Genomic DNA, 12,861 nt, shown 5'->3' with positions numbered 1-12,861 from the left:
CACCACAGGACCCTGATCCAGACCACCACAGGACCCTGATCCAGACCCAGACCATCACAGAACCCTGATTCAAATCCAGACCATCACAGAACCCTGATCCAGACCCAGAACCACCACAGAACCCTGATCCAGACCATCACAGAACCCTGATCCAAATCCAGACCATCACAGAACCCTGATCTAACAATGATCTGGAGTACTTGTCCAGGTTTCCACTGGTGGATTATCCATTCCAGATGGATCCAGAGAAATGGTCCAGAGGCACCACCTTTGGACCAGGTTACCTTCAGGCCCTGCAAAGTCTGAACCACCTCTGGACCGGGTTAACACTGTTTTTTTTTCTTGTCCGGAAAGTTTGTGAAAGTAACTCTGGATTGTAACGTCTGAGAACATCCCCAAAGTAACTCCTGGTTCTTGTGGTTCTGTTGGTCCGTGGGGTTTTAAAGCGGTCCAGCTTAGACCGTCTCCCTGGAACTCCTCTGGATGTCCTGACCGGGCTCCTGATGTTTTTAGTTTCGTGTTTTTTCACCTCAGGTTTTTGTTGACGTCACCATGACACTTCCACCGCCGTGCTTCACAGAGAAGGTTCGTTTTATCTGAAACAAAGAAGAAACACAAACTTCCTCCTTGAGTAGTTTCATGATGTTCTGCTCTGTAGAGGAACGTGGGTCTTTCCTCGAGGGACTTAGATTTTAACGATTTAAATAATTTTCTCTCACGTGGAGCTCCCCTGAACATTCGTGCTCCTCAGAAACACAAAAACCTTCTGAGGTGCTGCTTCTTGCTTTTTCCTCCACTCTGTAATAAAATAAAACGTTTGTTTCTCCGTGTGGCAGCTCTGATCGCTCGCTCTGTTTCAGTTACTGAAGACTCTCAAGCGACTGGGAGAGCTGCCCATGACTGTGGATATACTGGTGGTGAGTGTGCTTTGATCCTCTCAGTGGTAAAAGTTACAAAACGTCAGAAAGTGAAGCTGCTGCGGAGCAGACGCTCCGACGGCTTCAGGTAGATGTTCTGTTTCCTGACAGGAAACTGGAGTGGGAAAAACCGTGAACTCGTTCAGGAAACACGAAGTCGCCGGAGACCTGGCGAAAAGCCTCGTGGCCAAATGGAAGAAACTGGTTCCCCAGTCTGCAGACAGGTACGTTCTGCACACCTGCCCGAAATAATGAGTCGGTTCTCGTCTCTGTTCCCCTGGACACCTACTGAAGCAATACTCACCTGGTACTCACCTGGTACTCACCTGGTACTCACCTGGTACTCACCTGGTACTCACCTGGGTGTTTATCTGTTACCTGCCTGGTACTTAACAGGTACTTACTGGGTACTTACCTGGCATATAAAGGGTAAATCCGGGTATTCTTCTGGTATTTACCGGGTACTTCATTAATACTCACCTGGTACTTACGGCGCACTTTGTAAGTAATTACCTAGTTTATTCCAGGTACTTTCACCTGGTATTTACTGGGATATTTACTTGGGTGTTTACCAGGTAAATGACTGGTGTATACTGGCCCAATGCTGCCAGGGACCAGTTACGTATCTGGTGTATATCAAGTACTTACCAGGTGTATATTCTTACGTGTTACCTGATGGTACTTACTTGAGCTAAATTTGGATTATATTCCCGTTAGTTGTTTTTAATTTGACCATTTAGTTTCAGCTTCTCCAACAAATTTCAGCCGTCATTCGGCTACTTGTTGTTTGTTGTTTTGATCCTTGTTTCCATGACGACGCTCTTCTCTCCTCTTCAGACTCAACAGTCACCCCAAAGAGTCCTCCCAGTCACACCAGCTGTCTCATGGCCACAGAGATCACCGGGAGCCCTCCCCTGAGGAGGAGCACTCCTACATGGAGGAGGAGGAGGAGAGGGGCTACCACACCAACTACTCCCCTTCGCCTCCTCATCAGAACCAGTACAGCCCCCCGCATCGAGGAGGATACCAGTCAGACGAGTACGGGAGCCCCGAGCAGGAGCCCGAGCCCAGCCCTTCTCCTCCTCCTCCGCGAAAAGATGTCCTCCACACCAAACCCAGCAAAGAACCCATCAAGAACCATCACCATGGCAACAGAGACCGGGACGAGGAGCGACGGCAACGCAACGCTCAGACGAGCAGCGACCGAGGAGGAGGAGGAGGAGGAGGAGGAGGAGGAGGAGAGGAAAAGAAACGAGAGAGGCCGAAGAGTCCGGAGCAGAAGAAACACAGCAGGAAGTCCACAACACACGACAGGAAACAGGAGAAGAAGAAGACAGGAGGAGACGGTGAGTGTGGCGTTCAGTGACTGTGGGTAATTTCTGTTTGGTAACTTTATCCCATCGGTCCAGGTTCTGTTAGATCAGATGAATTTATAAATCTGAGCGTTCTTCAAAGAGACAGGCAGATCAAAAACAAGCAGTTTGTCAGTAAATCATGAATCTGCTCCTCAGCAGCAGATAAACTGGCTCCTCCTCCTCCTCTTCCTCCTCCTCCTCTGTCAAGTTTTATCAGTTTGGATCAGAACTTCCTGTTCAGATCATCTGAAGCTTTTGCTGACAGGAAGTGACAAACCAAACGCAGACAGTTCCCTGATAGCCGCTGACTCGTGTTCTCTTCGATCTGATTAGAAACGAAGCTGAAACACGATCCAGAACCAGAACCAGAACATGGTCAGAGACCTCGCTGTTTTTGGTGCCTGAAAAGTCCAGTCCTGGAGCAGCTGGTGGCGGCGCTGCGCTCCTTCCTGCCAGCGTGTCTTGAATGATCTGCCTCCCAGGAGGCGTGTCGTACCTGCTGCTTCAAGTTTCGCTTGCAGACGTCTTTGAGGCGCAGAACCGGGCGGCCCGGCACCGTCAGCTCGCCGGACAGGAAGTCGTTTCGTCTCTGGGGGTCTGAGCGAGGTCAGGGTTTCTCTCCTGGACCTGTGGCCTCCACGACCCGACCACACGAGACGTAGAAGATGGAGATCGACGATTAAACGTCAATAAATTCCACAAATCTTCAAAATGTCGTGTTTTATTCCTGCGTTAGTTCCCAGACTGGTTTCATTTTGAACATATTTTAATTTAAACATTTAAATCAACTAAAATAAAATCACTTGGTGGGGAAATATTACACGAATACAAATCATCAGTCTTTGGTGTCAAAGCCTCTAACGGCTCAGATTTATTTATGATTTATGTGTTTTTATTCTCAGGGCGACCTCGAGCTCCTAAAGACTCTCCGCTGAAGGAGGAGGAAGACGACTTCAAGACGCCGTCCATGTCCTTCGAGTCCTTCCTCACCTACGACGCTCCGACACCCGTCAAGAAGAAGAAAAAGCTGTCGCAGCCTTCGTCGTCTCACGGCCGATCGTCCTCCTCCTCCTCCCGTCAGACCCCGGCGGCTCCGCCCGCCTCCTCCTCCTCTTCGTCCAAGTCCAGCAAGAAGAGCGTGGCTCAGAGCGCCAAGCGGCCTCGCTCGGACTCAGCCGAAGCGAAGCCGGAGAAGCGCAGCAGGAGGGTGAGTCCTCTCTGGGACAGTCCTCTGAGCTTTTTCATGTTTGGGTAAAAACAACGGTTTGTTTTTGTGGCGCAGGTTGTCGAAGCTCTCCCCACGCTCCCTGACATCCCGCTGCCCGCCATTCAGCCCAACTACAGGCCCCTCCCCTCCATCGAAACGCCGCTGTCCCCTCAGAGGCGTAAAGGTAAAACGGGTTCTGAACCACAAACCAGATTTTACCTCCGAGTCATTCACCTGCGCTCCGAATGGGGCGTTTAATCCGATGGCGTGTGTCCATGTAAACACGGCTGCTGTCTTGAACTGTTCTGAACGAACACGGAGACAAATATCCAGTTTAGGGAGATTTATTTCCGTTTCCTCTGCTGTTTACACACAGCGGTAAAGCACAAGCAGAAGCTCACAGCTCCGTGCACGTCGTGAGAGAAACCAACTGACTCACGCAGCTCTGCACTTACACAGAGCGGTGCGTTCACTAGCGTCGGAACAGCCAGGGTGCATTCAAGAGCACGGGAACTATTAAATTCAGAAGGAAACGAGCTGTACCCAAACAGAACAGAGCTCAGTAAACAAGTCAAATGTGGGTTTTCTAACATGTTTGTTAATAAAGGTTATTACAGGTTGAATGAATAAACTTCACTGGAATCAGACGTTTTAAAGAAGAGTCTTTCGTTACGTTTGCTCTGTATGTGTTCTCTTTACATTTGAAGAGATTCAGCTGTTTTTGGTTTATTATGGAGGAAAATAAACATTTTTCATACATTTACTGTGTTCAGTTACAGCAGTTGTTGATAAAGGTGTGTGTGACAACTGGGACAAAGCTTTGACTCAGAAATATATTTTTATTACTTTATGGAAAGAAAAAATATCGAGATATATATCGTATATCGCCATTTATCTTAAAAATATAGAGGTATTAATTTTGGTCCATATCGCCCCGCCCTATTTCTGCATTTATATGAACACTTCAACAGGAAAGCATGAATGTTTTCTGGATTAAATTCTTTAAAGTTTGACTCAGTTGAACAAAACCGACAGCAGAATCCTTAAATGAAACATCTCAGCTGCAGCTGCTCGAGCGTCTCCGTTGACGTAACTCCTTTTTCTGTGCTTCCCTCTCAGTTTTCGTGTCCAACGACGAGGAGGACGCCGGGTTCACGGGGAAGAGGTTCAACTCCAAGATGGTGGTTTATTCAGGGTCGAAGACGTCTTACCTGCCCAGGATGATGAGTCTGTACGAGCAGTGCATCCGGGTGCTGCAGAACAACATCGACTGTGAGCCGTCTCCTCGCTGCAGCCATAAAACTCTCTTTGGGGGTGGGGGGCGGGGTCAGGTCATTTACAGATGACTCGAGCTGTGCAGGCTCGGATCAGAAACTGCTGCTCACACGTGTCCGTCTGGTTCTCTTCCAGCCATCGCCGAGGTGGGCGGAGTCCCGTTCGAGATCCTGGAGCCAGTTCTGGAGCGGTGCACCCCGGAGCAGCTGTACCGCATCGAGCAGAGCAACCAGGTCCGTCCGAGTCTGTAAATCAAGCTTTTAACGTTAATCTGTCCTCTGGGATAATCTGGATTAAATTAAACGCCCTCCGGCTGCAACCTTCAAACAGCTGCTTAACTCCACGCTGAGCGGTTCTGAAACTGCAGGTCCGGCTCGGTTTAGCTTGATTTGATTCTTAAAGACGTGACTTTAAAAATACAGTCCTTCTGCTGGAGGGAGACGATTATTGTTAATGTTTAAATGTTTTATTTCATCCATATTTTGTCACCCGGCACACCATGAAGACATGTCTCATGTTTTCAGTTCACAGGAGCTAAAATCCTTCCTTCAGCTGTTTGTTGGAGCTAAAATAATTTCTTCAGCTGTTTGTTGGAGCTAAAATCCTTCAGCTGATTTCAGCAGTCTTTCAGCTCTTGTCGTTCTCGCTGAGTTTTCTCAGGAAGTGTCGTTCTTGTAGCTTCTCGTAGCTTCTCGTAGCTTCTCGTAGCTTCTCGTAGCTTCGAGCGTTTAGCCTTCGGCCGGTGTGCTTTTCATCGTGCGTCTCCTCCCCCAGTGTTTCACGGAGGACTCCGATGAGCTGTGGATGCGTCACTGTAAGCGCGACTTCAAGCGGGAGACTCCTCAGGAGTTCGAGTCGTGGCGGGAGCTGTACCTCCGGCTGCACGAGGAACGCGAGGAGCGCCTCCGGATGCTCACCCAGAACATCACCTCGGCTCACGCCAACAAACCCAAAGGTACCGGCTCTTTACCGATCGTCTCTGGGGGTCGAGACCCGATGTGAGCGTGGATCTCTGACTGTCCTTCAGGGCGCCAGGTGAAGATCGCCTACGTGAACTCCGCGGCCAAACCGCCGCGCGACGTCCGCCGCCGCCAGGAGAAGTTCGGCACCTCGGGCGGTTCGTCTACGGCCGCCTCGACCGCAGACACGGCTCCCATCAAGTGAGTTCACTGAAGCATGCGGTGAAATCTTCTTCACGGTGTTTGATGAGTTGAAAAGCCTCCAAACGATGATTTTAATAAATAAAACTCAAGTTATTTTATCTCTAACTCATCGGTCGTTATTTCAGAGTTTAATTGAAAAGTTCGATGAACTTCCAGTGAGATGGGTCCTGAAATATTTTGCTAACAGACACAGTTGACAGTACCAAAGTTTCATTAAAACCGGTCCAGTGCGTCACGAGATATTTTATTAACAGACTCGAGGACAAACATCGTCTCTGCTTCAATGGCTGACGATATTTATTCTATCGTAAAATATTCCATATGAGCCTGAATCGTGTTGTAACGTGACGGGACTCGATCCTACAGAACGCCTCGCATTTGACAAAATTTGAAATTAATTGATCTTTAAATGTAAATCATTTGATTAGACGTGGAGAAAACTACATGAAACCCTCACAGTCACAGCTTCAATAGCTGCTGAGAGAGCTGCTGATGAGAGAGCTGCTGATGAGAGAGCTGCTGATGAAAGAGCTGCTGATGAGAGAGCTGCTGATGAGAGAGCTGCTGATGAGAGAGCTCTGCTTTCTGTCTCAAGACGAGCACGAAGCAGATTTTTTTCTAAAATCTGGGGTGGTAGTAGCTGAGAGTCATTCCCAACACGCTCTCTGAGCTCTAACAGATTGGACATAACATTTTTTTTAAAGTTTTGACCAATCAGCTGTAATAAATTAAATAATTGTAGAAACTGGTGTAAAAAGGCGGTGGGCGATATGCATTCAACCTTTATTTTACAGGTTAGTCTCACTGCATTATGCATTCCTTCAAGAAGTAAAAGTTTTTATTGTAGGAAAGAAGTTTTATTGGTTTTCTGTTTTGTTGTAGAAACTGAAGCAACAGCTGCAGTCCCAAATACATTTTATTTTACATTCAGCTGTTTTGTCCTCTTCCTGTTTCTTTCAGAGTAAAAGCATCCACCACTGATGCCAGCGGTGAGTCGAGCCGCTCCTTTTCCTCCCTGTTAAACTCTCCAGCAGGTCCGGCCCGCTCCTCGGCGCCGAGCGGAGGAGGGGCGGGGCCACACGCCGGCCGAGAGAAGCCACAAGTCAAAAGTAAGTCTGCGGGAACTTTTCTGTTTTATTAAAACAAAAACGGTTTGTTTGAAGTTTGTTCTGTTTTTTGTTTTCCTGCAGAAATCGCCCCCATGATGGCCAAAACCATCAAAGCGTTCAAGAACAGATTCTCCCGCCGGTAGTGAGTTTGATCGGTTTTAATTTAATTTTAGCAGGATTTTAACCAGAGACCTTCTTCCTTCACTTGGTTCTCATTCTGACCCGAATTAACAAAGAACCGATGGGACGGCGGCTCCGCCTGCACGGTTTGAAGCGTTCCGCTCGATCAAAGCGTTCCAGGGAGCAGACGGCGCCTGGTTCTGAGCAGCAGGGCTCGTTTCTGTCATGGCAGGATTTATTTTGACCCGCGGCAGCCGAGCACAAACACTGGAAACTGAGGGCAGCTGAGGCCGCCGTCCTTTAAGGAGTCGCAGAGTTGTAGAGTCGGTCGCAGACGTTCAACAAACCGTTACTTTGATGAAAATCTGCCCAGCGCTTCACGAGATATTTTGCTAACAGGAAAGTCTGGCTCAGGGCTTTTCAGGGGCCAAATCAGACCCACGGATGAACTCAGTTCGTTCCACCAGTGGGTTTATTTTAAATAAAACTAGATTTTAAACCATAAAACAAACTTAATGACAATAACTGCTGGATGTCCGGCCCCTGAGCGCTTGGCTTTCAGTCACTGTGCGCCCCCCCTCCCCCCCAGCGATGACTAGTCCTGTTCAGGGCTGGACTTTCCCTGGTTTAGCATAAACAGTGTTATTATCTGTTGGTGCAACAGGTGTTTTAAAAACTGGTCTCAGGTCAGTGTTTCCACTCCAGTTTTAAATCCGCCTGGTTCGTGTGGACGCTTCAAAACTTTTCAACGTGTCCAGTTTTGAACTTTTAGCTCTTTGCCTTTATTTTTCATTTTACCTCACATTTTTAGCTTCTAAGTCCTGCAGACTTTTTTTAAACACCAAAACGTTCAGCTCGTTCAGGAGACGGATTGTTTTAGTAACTTTTCTACTTTTGAAACATTTTAACCAACCTTTATTTTCCCACTTTCAGTATTTAGTTACATAGATTTAGGTTTAGGCTCCTTCAGCAAGTTTCAGCAGTCGTTCAGAACTCGACGTCTGTTTTTTCTGAGTCGGCATCAGATGCGAGACACAAACCAACCGAGCGTCACCCGAGGTTTTATCTTTCCTGTGGCTGAAGGCTGCAGCCCCGACAGGACGATGTTTCCTCTTCACAGAACTCTGGTGACGGTAGTTTGACCTCTCTGCTTGTTTTATTGTAACATGAGCTCTTTCTGGTTTTAGACGTTTCACGTGAGTCAGGCTGACCGGTTCCCTCCGTTTCCAGTCTCTGTGCTAAGCTAAGCTAACAAGCTGCTTATGTTTATCTGAGGAGTTTTATCAAATTTCCAAAAGAACAAATTGATAGTTTCCAAACTGTGAAATGGTTTCATTTATGTTACAGAGAAATACTTTGATTTTTGTTTTCTTTATGATCACATGACTAAAATGGGAAACTTCAATCTGTTTATGGCTGCTGGAGGATTTCAATGTGTTTATTTAACCCTTTTTTTTTGTGGTACATTTCAGTGCGCGAGGTTAAAATGAAGTCAGAAACATGTCTTGTTGTGTTGTTTGAGCGCGCCTGTGGCTTCAGATCGTGTTTTCCTGCTGCTGAATGAGTCTGTTTCACTCGGCTTCATTATGACAAACTGTTTGAACGATGGAGGAAGAAGAGGAAGGAGGAAGAAGTTCATAGGACGTCTGCGGCTTCAGGCCTCAATGAGATGTATTTATTTAAGCTGTGGGACCTGGTACCCCTCATCATGGGCTCAAGTAGATGAAAAACTGTAATTTTATTAGATTTTAATAAATGTTCTATGGTCATTTTTATTAAAATTGACTTTTGCCCCTAAAATTCCTTGTGGATTTTTTCCTTGCAGTTTTGATGATAAAATAAATAAATAAATAAAATTTTGAGCTTGAGCAAATTTTTTTTATTTTATTAAACTGACTATTAATAAAGGCTTTTGACTTTTTTTTTTAATTGTTTTGTGTAACTTTAAAGTTTGTTTTTTTATATAAAGGTACAAACTATTTTTTCAGGTGCATAAATTTATAATTTTATAATATAATAAGATTATTATGATTGAACTAATTGTTTGAAAAAAGGGGCAGATATAAGATTTTTTCTTCTTTCTGCTGCCTTTCATTTTAAATCTCTTGTATTTTTTTACATAGTTATGGAATTGTTTTGTATTTTTAAAATGAATAAACTTTATACCATACCAATTTTTGGTGTGGATAAAGTTGCAAAATCTGAAAAGTTTTAATTTTAACGGTGAAGTTTTCAGTAAACTTTTTAAACCACAAAATGAAAAGTGTTTTTTTAACGAATTATTGAATGGAAGTTTGTCACGCTTGTAAACAATTTGCGACGGTGTCAACGTTTTGCGGTAAAAGACGCGAGCCAATCAGAAGGCAGATCTCCAGGGTTTTGCTCCGCCTCTATTTGCCGCGCAAACATGGTAGCAGTGAACAACTTCCTGTAACTCACAGGGTCTTCAAAATAAAAGCTTATTCAAAAAAGTTCCCATTTAAGGTAAAGCGGAGTACATTTTATACATTCACACAATTTCACTCAAGTTCAATTTAATAATTAGTTGTGGGGGTTTGCAAGAGTTTAAAAAAACCTAAATATATAGTGTAAGTGATGAAAGTGTGTTTTCCTTTTGTCATTTGCGGATACAAACATTTAGTTTAGGTGTTTAATTATGTGAAGGATATAGTTACTGTATTTGAAAACTGGTAAACACAAGAAATTAAACTGATTTAAGAAACAAACCACAAAACAACAACATATCTCATACCAAAATTATTTAAAATGTCAACTAAATCTAAACTAAATAAAACAAACTTGGACAAGTTTTGATTTTAAAGCACATCTCATCCTTTGTAAAACCTGATTAAAGCAATACACTACTTGACACGCAGAAGGTCCTGGGTGGCAGCACGACAGCTCAGTGGTTAGCACTGTTGCCTCACAGCAAGAAGGCCGTGGGTTCAATCCCCGGTTGGACTCGGGTTCTTTCTGTGTGAGTTTGCATGTTCTTGCGTGGGTTTTCTCTGGGTACTCCAGTTTCCTCCCACAGACCAAAAACACGCACGCTAGTCTGCCTTCAGGTCCAGGCCTCCCTTTCAAAAGAGATCTGTGATCTGAATGGGTTAAATGAAGGTTCACGTTTGGTGTATTGGCTAAGTCTTATTTTGAAACTCAGAGCGGAACTAGATCTTTGTTCCGCTTCACTTCCTGTATCTGGTTCGCGTCACGCTGCAAAGGAAAACTTGCTGATCACGTCTCAGTTTATAAAAACATTTTATTCCAGCACATTTGTTATTTTTGCTCGCGGTTTGAATCCACGATGTACGGCCACGGGCACAGCTGCGGGTCCGAGGGGGAGCACGAACCCGCGGAAAGGGGCCTGGAGTTCGGACTGTACAGCCGCATCGACCTGGAGAAGCTGCAGTGTCTGAACGAGAGCAGGGACGGAGACGGAAAGCTGGTTTTCAAACCGTGGGACCAGCGGAACCAGCGAGACAAGGTAACCCGCGCGTGGAGCCTTTTTCCGGGGCACTCGTCCTGCCTTAACCCCCAATTGAGCAAACTCTCCAGGAGACTGGTGCTTTAAACAAACAAACGGCAAACTTGTAGTTTACAACCGGCTCAGACGGAACATGGCGTGTGTTTAAAATTATTTTTTAAACAAAGCGTCGATTCTAAAGAATATATGAAGTGTTTTTGATCAGGCGCAATCGGGGAGACTCGAGGGGTCCTACAAACAAAACCATAACAAAAAAGTGATGACTCCTAAAACGAATAAGAAGGCAAATACTTGTAAAAATGTCATTAAAAATAGACATAGCACTTTAAATAGCAAAATGACAAAAGTTTAGTCAAATAAAATAACAAGAAAGAGACTCAAAACAACATAAAGACCAATGGATGCAAAATGAACCTCGCAACATCAGAAATGCTGAATTGTTTCTACAGTTTAGACACTTTGATTTAAAAATACAAAACTGTTTGTGGGTCTTTCAGAAAATGCACAGAAGACTAAAAAACGATTTTATATATATATACATATATATATTATATATATATATATATGTATATATATGTGTGTATATATATATATATATATATATATATATATATATACACATGTGTGTGTGTGCCTGTATATGAACATGCATCAGGGTATATGTATATAATATGTATGTATATGTAATATATATGTGTATATAATTTATATAATTTTATTTATATGTATATAATTTCCTTCACTCCATTGCAAAGTGTGTATATCTTGTATTTAATATTAAATGTGACCAAAAAGCGCATCAAATATCTACAGTAAACGAGCCCAAAACACCAAATGTTCAGTTTTGATTTTTCCGTTGAGCTGTAGATATAATCAAAGAATTAAAACACTTAACGCAGCTGTTTTTTTTTTTCTTGTAGTACGTTGAGAGTGACACAGATGAAGAGCTGCTGTTCAACATCCCGTGAGTCTTCCTCACTCTGAACTTCCACTTTCTGCTCTTTGTCTCATTTTGTTCCCAAGCTGACAGAAAATTCTTGTTTCTTCATCTTTTCTTTTAGTCATAATTGAAATATTTCTGTCAAACAGTGTTTCCTTTGATTTATTATAGTTTATACATTAACTGTAAATGTTGACCTGAAGTGGTTTCATTGAATTTGATTTAAACTTTATTTATGCAGGTAGTCTCATAGAGTCATGAGGACTCATTTTAAGACCAGTTTCAAACAAACACAATCATATAGAACAATAAAAGCAACTAAGTTATAATTTAATAAAAACAATAAAATTAAAGTACCATTCAAAACAAGGTAAAATATTAAAAACAAGAACATATTTGCTTTGATTGTTCTATTGAACTTATCAAATGTTTAAAATCCCTTAAAAAAGTCAAGGTGGACAGCTTCAGCTCTTGTTGCAAGATGTTCCACAAGCAGAGTAAGAAAAGGCCTTTTTGCCAAGTTCAGTCCGCTGCAAGGGAACGCTGAGGTAATGAAGTCCTAAGAGCGCACGCTGTAACTGCACTGACGAAGTGACGTGGGAGGAGCTATATGAAGGCAGCAGACCAAGGAAGGATCCATGTTGTCTTCACCCTGACATCTTGGCGTCTGGCCTGTCAGCATCTCGGCGTCCTACAAGTCGAGCTAAGCGTGACTCTTCTCTTTCAGTTTCACCGGCAGCGTGAAGCTGAAAGGAATCATCATCTCTGGAGAAAACGACGACTCTCATCCGGCTGAGATTCGGCTGTGAGTTTCTGCTTCAGTTTCTTTGAAAAGCCAGAACAAGCAAAATGGAAAAAAAAAATGATTTCAACTTTCTGTCTTTGTTGCATTTGGGAGGTTGGAACAGAAAATCCTTATTGAGGTTAATCAGCTGTGCTAATCTCAGCGGCTTCTTTACACGTTTTATAATCTGCTGGTTGTTGTTTTTCTCCACAGATACAAAAACATCCCTCAGATGTCGTTTGACGACACCGGCAGAGAACCTGAACAAGCCTTCAGACTCAACCGAGACCCTCAGGCTGAGCTGGAGTACCCAACAAAGTGAGAACGCACAGACATCAACACAAGAACAAACAACAACACAAGAACAAACAACAACACAAGAACAAACAACACAAGAACAAACAACAACACAAGAACAAACAACAACACAAGAACTAACAACACAAGAACTAACAACACAAGAACTAAGAACAACACAAGAACTAAGAACAACACGAGAACTGACAA

General features: G+C 43.9%; 2 protein-coding genes across 2 annotated transcripts in view; both read left to right on the top strand.

Annotated features, from left to right (window-relative positions):
* The window catches only part of eloa (elongin A), an 11,034-nt gene extending 3,390 nt beyond the window's left edge, over positions 1-7,644 (top strand). The window contains exons 2-12 of the mRNA XM_037693453.1: positions 861-917; positions 1,029-1,141; positions 1,755-2,263; positions 3,175-3,479; positions 3,555-3,663; positions 4,599-4,751; positions 4,890-4,987; positions 5,529-5,709; positions 5,782-5,914; positions 6,878-7,026; positions 7,108-7,644. Coding sequence (XP_037549381.1) covers positions 861-917; positions 1,029-1,141; positions 1,755-2,263; positions 3,175-3,479; positions 3,555-3,663; positions 4,599-4,751; positions 4,890-4,987; positions 5,529-5,709; positions 5,782-5,914; positions 6,878-7,026; positions 7,108-7,169 — 1,869 coding nt within the window. The 3' untranslated portion in view covers positions 7,170-7,644. The remainder of the gene's footprint in view (positions 1-860; positions 918-1,028; positions 1,142-1,754; positions 2,264-3,174; positions 3,480-3,554; positions 3,664-4,598; positions 4,752-4,889; positions 4,988-5,528; positions 5,710-5,781; positions 5,915-6,877; positions 7,027-7,107) is intronic.
* A 2,667-nt stretch (positions 7,645-10,311) lies between these two features.
* pithd1 (PITH (C-terminal proteasome-interacting domain of thioredoxin-like) domain containing 1) overlaps positions 10,312-12,861 on the top strand; it is a 5,764-nt gene continuing 3,214 nt past the window's right edge. Inside the window, exons 1-4 of the mRNA XM_037692797.1 lie at positions 10,312-10,630; positions 11,551-11,594; positions 12,298-12,375; positions 12,568-12,672. Of these exons, the coding sequence (XP_037548725.1) occupies positions 10,451-10,630; positions 11,551-11,594; positions 12,298-12,375; positions 12,568-12,672 (407 nt within the window). The 5' untranslated portion in view covers positions 10,312-10,450. The remainder of the gene's footprint in view (positions 10,631-11,550; positions 11,595-12,297; positions 12,376-12,567; positions 12,673-12,861) is intronic.

This window comes from Nematolebias whitei, chromosome 19 (genome assembly GCF_014905685.2).
Source record: "Nematolebias whitei isolate Nwh7 chromosome 19, NemWhi1, whole genome shotgun sequence".
Taxonomy (NCBI): Eukaryota; Metazoa; Chordata; class Actinopteri; order Cyprinodontiformes; family Rivulidae; genus Nematolebias; species Nematolebias whitei.
The sequence above is the reverse complement of the archived record's forward strand: the minus strand, read 5'-3'. Positions and strand labels throughout refer to the sequence as shown.